Source organism: Notamacropus eugenii, chromosome 2 (assembly GCF_028372415.1).
Source record: "Notamacropus eugenii isolate mMacEug1 chromosome 2, mMacEug1.pri_v2, whole genome shotgun sequence".
NCBI classification, from domain to species: Eukaryota; Metazoa; Chordata; class Mammalia; order Diprotodontia; family Macropodidae; genus Notamacropus; species Notamacropus eugenii.
In genome coordinates this window covers 472451445-472469621 of record NC_092873.1, presented here as the reverse complement: position 1 = coordinate 472469621, position 18177 = coordinate 472451445, and the positions used below count along the sequence as shown (strand labels likewise).

General features: G+C 37.3%; 1 protein-coding gene and 1 pseudogene across 4 annotated transcripts in view; both read right to left on the bottom strand.

Annotated features, from left to right (window-relative positions):
• Positions 1–1759: 1759 nt before the first annotated feature.
• Positions 1760–18177, bottom strand: part of RC3H1 (ring finger and CCCH-type domains 1) — an 83517-nt gene continuing 67099 nt past the window's right edge. For 3 of the 4 annotated variants that reach the window (XM_072648576.1, XM_072648575.1, XM_072648579.1), the window contains exons 15-20: positions 17188–17401; positions 16877–16967; positions 15905–16037; positions 13971–14147; positions 10688–10803; positions 1760–9924 (exon numbers count right to left, since the gene is read on the bottom strand). In XM_072648576.1, the coding sequence (XP_072504677.1) occupies positions 9771–9924; positions 10688–10803; positions 13971–14147; positions 15905–16037; positions 16877–16967; positions 17188–17401 (885 nt within the window). In that variant the 3' untranslated portion in view covers positions 1760–9770. The remainder of the gene's footprint in view (positions 9925–10687; positions 10804–13970; positions 14148–15904; positions 16038–16876; positions 16968–17187; positions 17402–18177) is intronic. The other variant, XM_072648578.1, reaches the window with a different exon arrangement.
• LOC140529727 (pyruvate dehydrogenase protein X component, mitochondrial pseudogene) lies at positions 10813–13962 on the bottom strand (annotated as a pseudogene).

The window sequence follows — 18177 nt, the reverse complement described above, 5'->3', positions numbered from 1 at the left end:
AAAGGTGATGCTGACAAAGTTCTTAGGTTACATTGGGAAAGAAAAGTGGATCAAAGCAAGCACAGGTCTAGACATAGTCTGGGGAGAAATCTAAAAGGGGGATATGACAGCTGATAACATTTAAAGGGCTGTTATAAAGAGGACTTAGATTTGCTCTTAGACTCAGAACCAGGAAAAACGGTAAAAAAGGCCAATTTAGGATGGGTGTTAGAAAAACTTAACAAAAACCTGTATCTAGGTGGTCTGGATAACCAAGTCACGATGAAGATTTCCTTTTGTGTCACGGCTGGACTTACAACCCTCAACTTTTCAAATATGCTTGGCCCCCACATTTTTCCCCCTTGGTTCTCTCCTCTGCTCCTAAGAATTCTATTACCATCTCTAAGCCATACACGCCAAATCCATACTCTGAACTTGTCCTTCATCTCAACCTGCACGTTTCACTGTCATCTTGAAATCGTATTTAAGAAGCGTTTCTATTTTCACATTCCACCTTCCCTTTCTTGTCTCTATCATACAGTGCTTTCTATTCTCTCAACTTTTCCTTCTCTTTTTAGTTCCAATCAGCTGCTAAGTGCTGTTCCACAAAGTCTTTTATCTTCTTTCTCCTCAATCACCATCCCAAATTCAGGTCCTTACTATTTCTCACCTAACCCTTCACTGGTCTCACAGTTTATAGTCTCCCCTTTCCACAACTGTAGGTGCAGAACTATGTATATTTCCTTAGCTCTGTAATTCTCAGAGGCTTCCTACTGTCTCCAGGATAAAATTTCTCAATCTATAATTTAAAGACCTCCACACTAAGGTTCTAATGTCCCTCCTCATCCTCACTGTACACACTAACCTTCTGGATTCTAGCCTGTCTCCACTCACACAAGCCCCACATACCTCCACTCAGTGCTTGAGCTGCCTCTTGTTTGAAGTCATTCTCTGACTGTTATCCCTAACCAGGTGTCAGTGTTTATTTCTTTTCAAAAATACCTTGTACTTACCTTTTTTTGGGGGGTGAGAAATGTGTACCTGTAATATCCCTCAGAGGATAAGTTCTTGAAGTTAGGGACTTCCTCCCCTCCTCTACAGTGCCTGGTACAAAGCAAGCTCTTATTAAATATTTTTTGGGATGAACTGACAGAGATGACATGATAGACATCTTTTTAGGTATGCAGACACTTGTGTGCTTCTTTCAGAGGCCTGGAGGTCGTATCCCAATCACAAAACTTATCAACTATGTAACCTTTAGCAAATTATCTAACCTTTTTCCAGCCTCAGTTTCTCCATATGTGAACCCTGTGATCTTCAACGTTCTTGCTCGTTCTCCGTAGCCTCTCAAAGCCCCAGGAGTGTCTCTTTCATGTTCTCTTGACGTTCTTCATGTTTCTCAACAAATATTACTCTGCACAACATAATATATCTTGTGCTAGTTGTCATGTTGCCTTCTACCCCAACATATACTGGGCCACACCAAGAATTCTGACACTTCCATATACTGCAGGGGTGACATGCCTCCACAAAGCTGGTTAACGATCTTTCCCCTGATCCCTGAAAATGTGGGACAGGTGACATGTAAACCTCTGTACTAGGAGCTTATTGTTTGCTGTTTGTGATTTTACATGAAAGGATTCAGATTTGTAGCGCTCCTCCTGCTTTGTAAAATACTGGGGCCAAGTTGCATAATAAGTAGATATGGATGATTTCCCAATACCAGAATAAAGTTGTATAGGCACATTTATCCCTCTTCCAACAAAAAAGAGACTACACATTTCTTCATTAATTTATCATTTAATATAAATGCTGACAGAAAGCAGATAAGATCTTGAAGACATTTCCACATATTTACAAACCAAAGGTGAATCACCTCCCTTCCAATTCTTAAAATAAATTCTCTTATCTGCAACTCATATAGGAGCCTTAAACACTATGCAGGAGCAACATGAGGCTGAGTCAGTTTTAAAGATAATGGAGAAAAGGAAGAAGAGTGGCATCTTCTATATGAACAACATGCACACAATTTCCCCCTAACATAAACTTGAAACAAATTGGCTCTATACCTCTGAAAAAATTTCTAACAAATGAAATATATACTTTTTGAGACCCAGTTAGTTGCTGCTTGTTGTCCATTACACCTGTAACTACTATTTCTTCCTTTCTACCTCATATAATGTTTAGAAGGCTTTTGAAAAAAGTAAAACATAAATGGATTAAAATATAAGAAAAAAATTATGCACTTCAAACAGTACTTTTCTTTCTCCTATTCCAAAAAGACTTTTAGGAGAAAGCCATTACATCCACTTTCAGTTTCCCCAGATCCTAATGGAGTTAAAGAAAGGTTCACAGATTGCAAATTTCACCCACAAATTCCAGTTACACTCAATTTTGGGGGGCTTGAAATAAGAGAAGAAATATAACTACCACTTAGAAAAATTCAGCAATTTCAATCAGCTGCTGCTGTAAGGCTCAATGGGTTTTTTTTCTTTTTAAAAGAGGTATGTTAGAAAGAGAGTAGGGAGCTGAGGCATAGGAAAAAAGGGGTGGGAAGAAACCATACTACAACAAAGATCAGATATTTTAACATCGATTTAAAACAGCAGATACGTATGTTCACTTATCCAAAAGTCTAAGTGATTAGATATAAGTGAAGTCACTTATAACCTGACTCAAATCTCATGGTCTCCTTTATTAAACTAGACTATTTTTTGCTTTGTTAAATATACCTCTGCAGGGCACAATCACATACAATCAATACGATTGGTAAATTACACAAGCTCTAACCCAAGCATATATGCACCAATGTTAAAAAGTTACTTTTTAAAAAAACCACAAAATAAAATAAATTCCACCCAAAAAGGTGATAATGACTGCAGAATGTCTCGGGAGACTGGTATGAGCCTAAAGACCAAATAACCATAGATAAAAGGGAAAGAGGGGAAAGAAACCACACATACCATAAAAGGAACCTCACAACTAAGAAAGCTGCTTTTGGAATTCACAAAATTTATCCTATGAGACTACATCTTAACCCTTCTTTCTTCATCTTTTATCTTTCCCAAAAAAACCACAGAACTATCGAAAAGCAAAATGACCATGTACTTGGACCAATGAATAAAAGATGAAAGAAAAATAATTTTGAGTATTTCAAGTTCCAGTTACCAGAAGGGAAGGAAAACAGCATAAAAATGTTGGCAATAATATACTTGGAAAAGAGCAGCCTTTTCCTGGGGGGTTCCTTAGTAGCATAAAGGAAAAAATACATGGCATGCACAGGTTAAAATGAAAATTCAAAACCACATAAATCAGAAAACAAAGGAATTTTTGAGGGGTTATTTCAGATACTATTCAAATTACAGTCAAATTAAAGTAGGGGGATCAAGCCAATTTATGGTACTACTGATGGCGACAGGTAACAAACTCATGCCTCACTATAGTTTTTCAAAATACAAAGTTAGGAAGGGCCACAGGACAGTTTCCAGTTGTAAGATGACTGAGTGCACGCTCTGTTTTGGATGCCAAAGACTGAATAAGCTTTGCCTGCTGAGAATGGGATCCCCCTCTCCCGGCCCCCAACCAGACTGAGACCTCAATATAAGAACTCAGTCATCAAATTTTATAATAAATATTAAATATTCCACAGGTTTATCTTTTTCATGTGATGCACATTCATTTCTGGACACCTGATATTTTTGGTAAAATGTAGCCTCTCCCTCCAGTCCAAAGAAAGTGTTATTCTAGGAATTTGGAGGTTGGGTTGGGGGGTCAGAAGAAAAGTTGAAGAAGGAAAGAAAGGGTGTGCCAGGCTTTTGGTTTGGAAGAAATTCATCATTATCTGGATGAAAATCCAAGGGCAGATAAAGATGTCCTAAAGTTCAAATAGCTGCTAAAATAAATGAACCTAATGGCTTAGATAACATCACACATATATATCCCTTGTTTGTTTTCATAACAGGGTTTCAAAGGGCTGTACCCACTTTGCTCAGTACAGCACAACAAAGTCCTCTTAATGGGAAAAGTTCTTACTTCCTAGTATTTTAAGTGATATTTTTCTTATTCTTTGTCACAAAAACAAGAATTTAACAGTATAAATGTTTCCTTTATGTATTATCTAGCATCCCTTACTAACAATAGCTAACTATGGATCCTAATGATTCAATAGACAAATTTCTTTAAGTGATCACATAAAATCTAAAAGATTAAAGTTTAAGTATTCAAAGTTAGCTATTCTTTCTAAAAAATGCAAATTTCCCATTAAAAATTTTTGAAGTGACAAAAAAGCTGATTTAAGAATACTTTGTGTTAAATCCAACACACCCAAAAAATACAAACAAAGTCTTTTCAGCAGAATTTACTGAACCAAACAAAGCTGGAATTTAAAAAACAAAAACAGAAGCCACTCTACTTTTAAATACAAGATTATCTGAGGACACAAAAATTATAGTATTGAAATTCAATTTAGGCAACATCTGAGCAGGAAGGAATGAAAGAAGGCAAACAAAGGATGGATAGCATAGCAAAATAATGCAAAGAGGCACCTTTATGTGCCAGATGTTCTGCTTACATTATTCTTCAGTCTGACAGTTCTGTACCAATAAACCCATGTAGATTAAGGACAGATGTATTGGGGGAAGAGAAACAGTGGGACACACACACTCTGCCACTTGGATTCTTCTTTCAATGGGAAAAAACAATCATAAGACAACAGCTCAAAACAGAACACTTCGTGACAGACTGAGCAATTATTTTCTGAAAAATATAAAGAGGTTGGAGTTGAGGTGGGGAAGGTTTAAATGATTGACACAGTACTATTACTTTTGATAAAAAAAATTTTCAGTGGAGCTTTAAAAGATTTATACATGGATTCCCTAAAAAAGAGAGGTGACAAATAGTCTTAAGTTCTGTAGAAGATATCTTCCAAAACTACATGATCTTTCCTTCACTGGTGGGGGATCCATAATATTCATTACATCCTCTTTGGTAAACAGGACCTCTGCACAGAGGAACAATTCCACTTGTTCCTCCCCAATACACCCTGCTTCCTAGGCTGGATGTCTCAACCCCCATTTCTAATCAGTGATTTGTTCAATAATTAATTTGTTGAGTCCCATGTCTTGATTACAATGATATTAGCCTCTCTTTCCTTTATACACAAAGTTACAAGAGGCTGAGAGAGTACAAAGAAATGTAAGACATGTGTATCAAAGCAATAATGAGTTTCTTAAAACACACTATTGTAAAAGATATGAGATCAGTTTAAAGAAATGACCTTTATACTTTTATAAGGTTTTAGCAGTTAACTTTAGACACATCTGTCTGCACAGTACTATCAAATCATAAACACTAAATGGTTTCACAATCAAAAAAGGATACTAATTCCCCCAAACCAAAACAGAGTAAAGCACAAGTCTTTGGCTCTCCTTTAAAGAAAACAGCAGGCTATCCATTCTTAATCAGACCTTTGTTTGCCTACCAGTAGGGCAATACCACATTTGTGCATCACTGAGTAATAATACCATTAGAAAAGGCAACTTCACAGAAGTTATTGGCTAAGCGAATTCATTTGAATGCTCTGTTTTGAGGCAGCAAGCTGTCACTGTTGTACGATTGGGGAGGGTGGTGGGTGAGTCAAGGGGGATAAGCAGAATGGAAAACTGACAAAAGAAACCAGGCTGCCAAGGAACTATTTTGGGGGTTAAGTCTAAGCAGAAAGCTGCAAAATTTGAGATGTTTTTAAAATTCCTATTCTGTATATGATGGCATTTAAATAAATAATAAAGTGGCAAGTGAGAATCATACACAATTCCTGTCTTCTAGGAAATAAATGATATGAGAACGTGTGGAAAAGAGCAAGTAAGGAATAAGGTGAGGAAGAGGAATCATCCCCACAGTACTAGGTCAAATATATCTTTATTTCCTTATCTGGAGCTGGCCTTGGAGGCAGGATTATGTCCCTGTTAAACATCTCTTTAAGTGTGGGCTTTCACAGGACAAGCTCTCCCTTTAACCAAGAAGGTCACAAGGAATGAACCCTCAGTCATTTCATTCTCTTCAAAGGCACATAAGGAAGGAAATCTACAGACTTGAGCGATGGATTTACTTTAAAAATATTAAGGTAAAGTAAACTGCATATTTAAGAAGGGCAATTAGATCTAAAAAACATCTTCCAAGTAACCTGTGAAAAATCCTGAAGGAGCATTCTGAGTTTAACATTGCCTACCACAACAAAATCCTTATTCTGCTAGCTGAAAAAAGAGAATTAAAATTATCACAGAGCAATGCTTGCAAAGTCTTGCCCTTAATCCATTCACCTTGAATTAAGCCTTTATAGCTTTTTCTAAAACTGCTGGGCAAAAAAGCCATGTTATAGGTCATACCTTAAATTTTACTTTCTTGGTACACATCAATAAGCCAACTTCCCATTAACCTGACTTCATAAACAGAAACAGAAAATGAATGTTTTTGATATCCTGAAGCAACAATAATATTCTGAAAAAAATCATTTTTCTAAGGAACTATGGCGTTAACCAACAGTTCTTATAGTGGAGGTATAATCATATTTACAGTTTCTCACACTTCCCAGGAAACTCAATCATGGGAAGAGACTATAAAGTAGTATTTAGAAGAATTTAAATTTTCTAAAAAAAGCGTAAAGTTTGTAAACTATATTTCTAACCTGACTGGTTTCACTTGTTAATAACTTTCTCCAAGGAAATAGGGAAAAGACAACCAGAAATTTAAAACTAACCCAAGCAAGTGAGTAAAAAAAAAAAATCAATATCTTTTGTAGATATTAACAAAAACTAGCTTAAGAGCCAATAGATTATGTCCAAACAGGACATTCACCTGGCCAAGTTAATCGCAACAAGGACACTGTACAAAGTGCAGCATGAATACAATTGGGGTGAAAGGGGTAGGAGAACAGAACCACCATATACAATATTTTGGATTTTCTTTTGCTGCTGTACACCGAGAAAAAGTAGATGAATTTGGAGTAAACAAGTTATGAACAGTTTCAATAATCATCTATCTACCCAGTGTTTTTTCAGAAATATGGAAATAGGGAATCAGAAGCAGTAAATACATGCAATAACTCAGAGATTATTTTTTCAAAATTACATATTTAAAAATAAAAACAAGGTGGCTACAAATTCAATTTCAAACAACAGAATTTTTTGGTTTACCCACATAGATGTATAGTGTAAATTCAACCTAGTTGGAAAAAGCTTTTATATTACTAAAAAAATTAAAAAAAAAAATATCTGAAGGAAAAAAGGTAAAAATAAGCTAGTGAGGGCTGCGCTAGCAGTAGAACTCACTATTTTTTCCCTCAAAGAAACCTCCATCTGGATCTTTGCCTTTGTTTTGTGCTGCTACACAATCAAGGTCCCTAAAACTTCCACACAGCTGTTTCTACTGTCAGAATGCACTATAAATTCTAAAATTAATCAACTTGCCTCTCAAATGAAAGAATTATCTAATATGTCTAAATGAGAAACGGGATTTGTCCAAATCATTCCCTGATGAAAGATCTACACATTGCCTTTTGGTTGTACAGAAAAATGAACTGGAGAAACCTTGAGAATCCATCACGGATATAGAAACTTTTCTTCCTTCTCCCCATGGAAAATAAGCTACTAAAAGAAGAATCAACTTAGGGTCTTAAGTACTCTGAAGTCAAAGTTCAAAAGGTCAGAAAATCAGAATTTTCAAGTGAGTAAAAAGGAAAAATGTGGCTATTAACTGAAAAAAAGTTCTAGTTTTTGTTCAAGTTCAGTGCTTCTACCTCCCAATCGGACATTTGATCGCAACAGCTGCGCTCATGTGAAAAAATCCTTAAAACATACTTAATATATATACAGATATAACTATGTATATGTGTATATATATAATATATATAAATTTTTATTTAAATAAAAAAGAAAGCTCGAATCCCAAGCCAATATGTGTATATCAAATCCTTGACCAGCCAGGTCTGTAGGGCATAATCAAATTCAATGTGAAATAGTATATAAATGCGGTGCCTTGACTGGGCAAATTAAATAATTGCTACTCAAAAGAGTGTTCTGTTTGGACTCTCCTACTGGTAGGCAATGGTAGGACTGTATCACCTTCCCCCCCACCCTCCCTTAATTAACAGTATGATGGACAAAAAGCTTAGCCCAAGATTGCTATGACCTTAGCAGGAGTTAAGGGTTAAGAAAAAAAATAAACAAGAAAAATATTAACTCTTGCTTTTACCCAACCAAAGCAATGCAGTAACTTATTACATAACCAGTGCTTTCTGATTTAGTAGTCTAATACAGAAAAGGAAACAAAACAATCAGACCAAGAGAGGGTAATAGGCAGGAAGAAAGGGTGACTTACACTAATTTATCCCCACTGAACATCAGATTTAGAGGCTTTCGGCTCAGGGTAGATACAAAATATCAGAATACGTGCAGTAGCAATTAAATGTTCTTTTACGTAGCTGGCAAGAAAAACCCTTCATTCCTTTCAATGACTTAGTGAAGAGTAATTTTTAAAAAATTATGATCAGTAAAGGTCCACTAAACTTGATTTTCAGGTATTAACTCCCTACTTCTGCTAACTGTTCTGAAGAAAAACAGATGATTAGCCATTCAGACTGTTGTCAAATGCCAACAATGCCAGGTAGTTTGCTTTCTTGAAAATAAAGAGCTTTTAGTGTCTCCAGTGCTACGTTCTCAGGACATAAAGAGAAAAACGAAACAAAGACATGCAAACGGGAACTTGGATGTTGAATTAATTTTCAGTTAAGATCAAGTATAATACATTCTATCACATAAAATGTACTGGCTCCTCAGCACACCATGATTTCAACTGTAAAACTGCAAAGCCAACAACAGAGCTCCAAATTTATAGGCACTACCTCAATATTTGCAAGAATCTCTAACCTGGTTAATACAAGCAAGTGAGCATATTCTGTGCTTTCAGTGCTAAAATACAATTGGCTTTCATTATAACCGAGGCTAAGTGCTTTAAAGGTGAATCAGTACTCTAATTATCTCAAGGAGAAAGTTGGTATTGGTAATAACAATGATGAGGCTATTCAATCTGTTAATGACAGATCACATCTAGGGTTAAAAACCCCCTAAGACCTGCTTTACACACAGATATAAAAAAGCAAGATGTTTAGCAAAGGAAAAAAGGTATCAATGATTGCCATTAAAAACAAAAACAACTCACTTTGTAAAAAGAAAGTTTACTGCACATTTTCTGACATTTTAGTCAGTAACCGATTTTTTGCCTCTGAAGCACCTTAAAATTCACACAAGGAGTTGAGGTGCCTTTTTGTTTGGGGGAAGTAGTGGGGAAGGAGGGAAAGGGAAGAGAGAGGCAAGTTAAAGAAGGATGTGGGTAAGAAGTATACACTGGGTATGTAATAATACCAAAATAAAAGAAAAACCTACTTCATTAAGATCATACAATTAATCAAACAGAGTATATATATAATATCTTCTTCTTCTTTTTTTTTTTAAGCCCTGGATCCAAGGCGTCCAAAGTTATTAAAATAAAGTTCATTCACAGAACAAAAACAAATTTAATCTGAATTGCTTGCAGATACTGCTTATTTTCATTTTTTTTAATTAAAAAACGCATTAATGTGAACTATGTGCAGGTTTTGTTTTCAGTAGTGGTGTTTGTGCACATTGTCTCCCAACCTGCAGCTATTCCTGGGTTTCTCTGGAAGTTATGAACACCACTCCTGCCCTTCTCCTCCACATGCTGAACGAGGGAAAAAGAAAGCAGCTCTCCTCTTGTTTTTAGGAAGCAGAGCTGGGTGTGACTCCCGTCCTCTGAGAGTCATTGTTATCTCCCCCTCCCTCTGGATCCTCAGCCAGGGTCAGGGAGGAAGTCTTGTTTGACAGGAGGCTGATATTCTCTTGTGATAAGGTTGATCCATTAGGCACCTCACTGCTAAAGTCGGAAGGATGAAAATAGCAGTATAGAATGAGAGAATGAGAAAAATGATTACTTAGCTATGAAATGAACAAAGCATTCAACAGGCGATATACATGTAGTGTTCTCAGATCCACAGAAAAACAGAAAACACAACTACAAGGAGCAGCTGAGTGGGGCAATGGCTCTGGAGTCAAATCTGGCCTTCGGCACTCGACACTTAAGTAGCTGTGTAACCCTGGGCAAGTCACTTAACTGTTAGGAAAGTACATCTTCTTGAGGTATTATTTATCTTAAGAAATTATATTAAAGTCTATGATAAATTATTTTTGCCAACTACTAAAGACCTCTCATCATTACTCGATGGCACAAAGTGCTAAAGCTAAATCTTATTTTCAAATACAGAGATATTTGGAACAACGGTATTTTAAAAGTAATGTTGTGAATAGCTGGGTATAGTGGGAACTTAACAAACAGACACAGTGGGAGTTCCCTAATTAACATAATTAACTTGAAAGTCAGGAGGGATTCTGAGTGAATAAAACTTTTGAATATTCATTAAGTTTAGGTTAATTGGCCAAATCACTAATGCAACTCTGGTAAGAGTTATGAAAGCTAAATTTTATCTTTTTTCTCGTTTTAAATACACACTCAAAATTCAAATTCAAACTGACAAGATCTTAAAATACTTTATAAATTTTAGCACAAACCAAAATAATTAATCTTCCTTTGGGTACAACATAAAAGATTGCAAAAAGCAGAAGAATGCTCACTTCTTTACCTGAATGTCAACGCAAGGTCCTCAGGTGGAACCTTGTTTTGTGGTTCTGCTTGTCCATTTTCTGCTTGTTTAGTGGGACCCAATTTGCTTTTCATGTCCAAAGAAGATTGGTTTTCCTATGAAAGAGGGGGAAATAAAGTTATCTCTCAATTACCCAAGTGAATGGACAAGAGACAGAACAGAGACAATAGAGAACCGCAAGCACTCCAGACATTATTCTTATTTAGCTTTGAAATAACAGTCAAAAACAAGGTCAGATTTATTCTAATCCATATCCAGTTCTTACACTTCTTCCCAGTGAACTGATCAAAGTCCTGGGACGATATGGGCAATAAAAGGGAGTAGGTTCCAAGGCAAAATGGATAATTTTACTCATAAAATAGGGAGTTAACTCTATTTAACAACAACAACAACAAAAACAAACCTCAGACCTTTAAAATAATTCAAAAAACCATATTACTAACATGGAAAGCTCAAGAAAACTAGTCTATCCACATTAAGGTAAGAAATTCTTTAAAGGAAGGACCAAAAATTACAAAATATAAAATCTAAGAATATCAGTACTGTGAGTAAAATCCCCCACACTGGTATTCTGTGGAAGACATGGGTAAAGAGGGTGTGTGTCACTAATTGTTCATGGAAAAACAAAAGGAAAAGTTGCTGGATAATAGCTTTCATACACTATAGTATTTCTACCATTATAGCAATTCTAAGCCTCCCAACTTGGCTCTAGATTTTAAAATCCAGTTTAAACATTTTCATGTAATTTCTGTCTCTTTAAACTGAGAGCCTTCAGTAGGAGTCTTTCTTTTTTATTTTTTTGTGAGAGATTGTAATTTATTTTAATATCAGAATATTTAATATTAGCATCGGAGTAAGCACTTTTTAAGATTCATTCATTGTTTCTAAGTTTCTACCGAAAGGTAAAGGTGTTCTGGTTATGGTTTCCCATTCAAACATATCTTGCGCCTTTTTGGCCTTTGTTTAGTAGAAATATATTGGATTTTTTTCCTTTTCAAGATGCTTACAGTTATCAACATCAACAACAGAACTGACAGAAACCCCCTTGGGAAAAGTATGGCTTTATATACACAGAAATAACCTGACAATGTGGTCAAAAGCCTTTAAGAGATGTAATGCTAATTCTAGTGATCCGTCCTCAGCTGGAATGCTCCTTTCTGGGTTAATCGTTTAGGAATATTTCCAGAGCAGCCCTTGTCAAACTGAAACCCAGCTGTCAAATAGCTGGGCATCTCCATCAAGACTGGGCCTGCTTTCAATGTGAAAAAGTTACTCCTGGTCTTCAAAGGCTTTCTTTTTTGAATATTCAGGATCTCCAACATTCTCTGGATGCTCTTCTAAACAGATAATTTCAGTTACATCCAGTTAACTAGATGCACCTTTTTGTGCAGCACCAAAGTAGTTGTAAAAGAAGCCCAATAACTAGATGCATTCTTCCTCTGATTCATCTTTAAAATAGGTTATCTTTAAACAGAAATGAAGATGACAAAGTCCAGGTTCTTTCATCCCAAATAAATACTTTGTCCATTTCATACTAAATATTCAAACGGTATTCCTACAGACTGTAACCTTTCTTTTTAGTAACAACCTGCATGATCAGCTGTCACTTTGAAACTAGCAGAGCCAGGCAGGATTCTCTAGGTTTGCTTAAAACATTCAAGAAACTTGGTAGCCAGCTCATCGTCCACTACTTGGACAGTCATGACCTTGTGCTGCTGCAGCTTGGCGTTTCCTTCTTCATCTTCAGAGAGTCTGAGCTCCAGTTGGGATCAGCCCACCACCAAAATGCAGGACTGGGGAGGATCGATCACCCCTCGGAGCTCATCGATACCAAACATCCCCAAGTTAGAAACGCTAAAAGACCCTCCCTGGTATTCTGGTAACAATTTTCCATCTCTTGCTTTCTTTGCCAGAACCTTCACAGAAAGAGAAATTTCTTGTATTTCCTTGGCAGCAGCATCTCTTATGATGGGTGTAATGAGACCTCTGTCTGTTGCCACAGCGACCAAGTTGTCAATGGAGGACAACTGCTTTGGGCCCTCTCCATCTCAGCTCACATTTACAACTGACATTTGTTTAAGGGTTACAGCTATCACCTTGATAATAAAATCATTTACCGGTACTTTAATATCACCTTTGACGAGACTTTGTCTTCGTTTTAAGACAGCTCCAAGGTCACAGTCAGCAGTAGCACATGCATGAGGTATAGTACTTTTAGATTCAGTTAGCCTCTTGGCAATTACTCTTCTAACAGTGCTGGCAGGGATTTCAGTGAATGTGCCTGCTGCATTAGGTTGCCCTGGAATAGAAACTGGTGGAATCATTGGCCTTGGATAAGATGGTGGCCCAGGAGCTGTTTGAAGAGGCAAAGGCACTGTAGTAGTAATAGGAGGTGCTGGAGAAGGTCTTGATTCAGCAAGTTTGCCTGATTTTTTTTAACTTCACAAGTTTAAGGGTATCTTCTTTAGTAAATATGCTCAGAGGCCCCGCAGGAGTGCCCTGGCTGGCATCCATGTCATTCGTCTCCAAAATGTTTCGATCAGCAGGACTTAGCCAAAACAACAGTTTCCTAGCTGGGTGGGCCTTCGTGACAGAAGCAGGAACTACAGCTTCGGCTACAAGTGGTGCAGACACAGGGGAAGCTGGGGCTGGCTGAGGACTCACATCTTTGGGAATTTCACCCTGTTTCCAATCTGTTCCTTCTTCCACCATCAATCCAATTAATGATCCTAACTGAATACCTTTGCTCCCTTCATCGACTGCTATCTTAGCCAAAATACCATCTTCTTCTGAATCTAACATGACCACGGCCTTGTCTGTTTCAATTTCACATAACACATCTCCAGCACTTACTGCTTCACCTTCCTTTTTCAACCATTTCACAGCATTTCCTTCTTCTATCATAGGAGACAAGGAAGGCATTAAAATTTTAATAGGATCAACCCACAGCCACGCTGTGCCATGGAGCCCCCGGCATGGGCCGCTGCAGCCAAATGACGTCACAACCGCCTCGGCTCACTGGCCCCTCGCAGCACCCTGGAGGTAGCACAGTGTCCCGCGGCCATAGCTGAGACTCAAAGAGGCTGCCATCTTTGCCGGCGACCATCAGGAGTCTTTCTTAATGCAGAATATGAAGAAAAAATACAACCCAACAAAACAGGAACATCTAACAAGGAGAGAGCTAATTTTTATGAACCCAATGTGATCCCCTTCTACGACTGTCAACAGATCTCTGATTTTAACAATTACTCAACTTACTCACCATGCTCAGCTCCCTCGTTCTCTTCCCGATTTCCCTCTCCACCTGGTGTAGCTCCAAACTCAACTGCTCACTTGAGACCATCCCCGGCCACTTGGGGGGTGGTGGTGGAGGTTGGGGAGGGGGCTGGCCTGCCAGAGTGGTTGTCTCCCTCTGCAACAGCAGCCTGTTACTAACAGCCTAAAAATGCACAAACCAAGCATATACACAACTTAGCACTCACACCATGCAAAAAAGTGAACAAGGATTAGGGGATGATTACTGCTTTATGACAATAAGCATAAACATCTTTCCAACAAAAATGATGGCATCATAAAGCACTGCCTCTTTCTTAAAACACCATGTAAAATATGAAGGTCTGGAGGCACTAAGCTTTTGCCTTCCTTTGTATCCCTAGTGCTTACTGAGTATTTATTAAATAACATTGATTTCAGATGTTCCATGTTTAGGCTGATTTATTCTTTCTCTTTTAATTAAGTAGTACATACTGGTAAAGATTTGCCCATTTCAACCCATTTTAAAAAATTTTGCTGGGATTCTAAGCCCATAATCCTTTCAATGGGCATTACTTAATGCAATGGCAAAGAGTTCTAGTTAAGACTGATGTGACTAGCAGCTGACAAAATTGAAAATGGCCCTGAATATCTGCCCTTCAGATAGACAATTCCAGAAACTGACAGAATAAAAGACTGAATTAAGCAATAAATCTACAGATTGCAAATACTTTCCTGGGGGAAAAAAGGAACCAGGACTGAAGGTTCTAAACTTCTATGTTCTATTACAGCTGTATTATAGTGATCAGAGCAGAAAGGAGACTGAGAATCCAAAATTAAGATACTGACAAAAAGCAGACGTGAAAAATTTAAACATGCTCCAGATCCCATGAATGCTAAAGCCCAACACAATAGTACAAAGCAAGACATGAAATTAAAAAACACCCCCCGCAACAATTCTTCCTAATGATAAAAACAAGGACTGTGGTGAGTTACAATTCTCTCCAAAACAATCTACAATCATTTTTCCTAAAGGAAAATAATACATTAGTATCCACACTTAGTTTTCTAATGGTTTTCTCTAGAAGACAAGTGAAATTATATAACCAAAGGGTGATAATTTTAGCATACTAAGATTTAATCATTCTTCCTCTATGCTCCCATAAGGGTGCCACCAACATTACTTGTTATATTTGATAGCCAATATTCCTTTCACAAACTTGCAATCACAATTACAAAATAAAACAGCAAGCCTGTCTGCTGACATTTATTCCACAATCTTTTACACATACATACATAAGTGGCTATGTTTGTAAAATTTCATTTTCTTTAAATAAAAAAATTCAATTCAACAAATAACTATTAAGCACCTACCATGGGAAAAGCATTATATTAGGTCTGGGTATAAAAGGACAAAATAAAATCCCTGCTTTTCAAGGAGTTTACAACATCTATGAAGATAAATAAATATAATCTAAAGGGAGAGAGAACACAACTAGGGGGGACAATAAAGACTGCAGGAGATGGCCCATGAGCTGACCCTTAGGTCTACATGATACGTATCAAATAAAGCACAGGGGCAGATGGAATACCGAGATAAGGAAATAAAAAGAAGGCCCCTTTAGCTAAAACACAGAATATATAAAGATTAATGTAAGCACAGGTCAATACTTTTACTCCAGATTATTAATAGGTACAAAGAGCTCCTCCCACTTAATAATACTAATCAAAATGTCTCCTAGATATGGAATTTAGCTATGTATTGAGTTTTCAGAAAGATACATTTTAAAAACTTGCACAAAGTTAGTTCATTCCACAGAAGGCTTAATCAACTGGAATATGGTACCTAAAAATCTGCCCATGTAGTGGTCAACTTTTTTTCAATCTCTTGAAGTACTTTCAAAGTCTCTAGCCAAAAAAGCAAAGTCATGTCTAGGCTAGTACCTCAAGTCCTCGAAGCTGAGTGTGCTGGTTAATCTGGTGGTTCAACTGCTGCAGCTCTAGTCTGAGCTGTTCTCTCTCAGCAGAGGGCAAGGGCTTCCCATGACTGGCCACTTCCGACATGGACAATCTTTCCCTTTGATGGGAAAGCAATAAAAGAAATTGAAGTGCAACTATTGTAGCCAGAATAACTGCATGACAAGAGAAAACTCATTTAAGAACTTCTTAAGGTTCATAGAAAACTCTCTGTGAATACTATTGACCCCAGTAACACCACTACTAGGTCTGTATCCCAAAGAGATCCAAAGGAAAATGAAAAGGACCTACCTTATGTATAAAAATATTAATAGCAGCTCTTTTTGTGGTGGCAAAGAATTGGAAATTGAGGGGATACCCATCAATGGTGAATGGCTGAACAAGCCACAAAGTATTTGTGATGGGCAACAGTACATTGTGCTATAAGAAATGATAAGGAGGATGGCTTCAGAAAAAACATGACAAGAGTTATATGATCTGATGCAAAGTGAAGTGAGAAGAACTAGGAGATCATGGTGCAGAGTAACAGCAATGTTGTAATGGTGATCAACTGTGAAAGACTTGGCTGCTCTGGTCAGTAAAAGGATATGAGACAATTCCAAATGATGAAAAAATGCTATCCATTTTGAGAGAGAGAACTGATTAACAGAGTTCAACAGACAGAAATATAATTTTTGCACTTTCTTTACTTTTCTTGACTTTTTAAAAAAAATTATGGGCTCATATGGAAACATGTTTTGCATGATTTCACATGTATAATTTATATTTTGTTTGCCCTCTCAGCAGATAGGTGAGGAAGAGAATTTGAAAAGGGGAGAGAAAATTTAAAAAGGAAAGAATGCTAAAAATAATACATCATTACAACATGCACAGAAAAAAGGAAAAACAATCCACACCTTCTCCACTGTCCACCACCCCCCAAGAGACAGACAAACATACCTTTCAGTGAAGTGTCCCTGAGAAGGCATTGTTTGGTGAGGGGAATATGGAGAACCTCCCCAGCCACCATGAACTCCATATGGACTGTAATCTTGAAGAGAAAGAGAGCTATTTAGGGAATATCCAGTTCATGCTGCTTTCTTTTCCTTTGAGCTATAGTTACTAGCTTCCCAGATAGCCTCAAAGGTACAGTGACACAATTTTCTAAAAATCAGATAAATTAAGCACTGACAAGTTAAGAATATTTCAATACGAAAAGAAAAAAGTCAAAAATATTTCATTTGACCCTCAGGAAATTCACAAACACTCACCAGAAATGCTGATTGATTTGGTGGAAGCCCCCTGAGCTGCCAGAGCCTGCATTGGGCCAGAACCCTGATACATGGCCTTGGAAGTTCGAGATATGGCGCCAAATCGGGACACTGTGGGCCGGTCACCAAATGGGATGAGGTCATCATCACTGGTTTCTGCTACCCTTCGCTGAAGCTCTAGCCGCTGCTCTCTTACACTTTTACTTTCCACATTCTGGTAGACAAGTCAAAAAGTAAAAGCCCATCCCCACCTTAAGTTTTTTCTGCTATAATGTTCTTTACTTCTGTAAGACTAAAAATACTATAATGAAACTAGAAAGAAGAGTAGAAGGATTCAGAAGTGTTCTATATTTTAATTCAACACAGAATTACTGAATGGTAGAAGTGGTTCTGGATCCCCTAGTCCATGACATTGCTTGTCTTATACTTTGATAACTATATTTCAAAATAGTTGGTTTTGTTTATAATCCTATGTCTTGTGTTTTGAACATTTAAAAACATTATTCTGAGAAATGATCTATGACACAAAAAAGGCTAACACCTCTGCTCTGGTTCAAAAGACAATTAGGGCAAAGTTGAGTCCACAAGGCTAATAAGTGATGAAGTCACTTCTTCAGTTTTCAGGGGGGATGTTAGCCAGGGAAGAAGGAATGAACCAGAACAGGGTCCTTAACCTTTTTTCATACCAATGTTCCCTTTGGTAGCCTAGTAAAGCCTCTTCTCTAAAGAATATTTGTTATCAACATTCATAATCAAAGGAAATGCTAAAATCCAGTTAGAGATGGGTGAAAATCAAGAGCCATTTTACATTCCTGGTCTCCCTCAAATCTATCCATGTGCTTTCCTGTAGGGGTCCATAGATCGCAGTTTGAGAAGCCCTGAGCTAAACTGAGCAACCCAGAGCAATTTCCACAGACTAAGATGTTTTCTAAGACTTGCAATAGGAAGGTTTAATTGTTGAAAAGCCCATGTTTTACAAGACTTGCTACA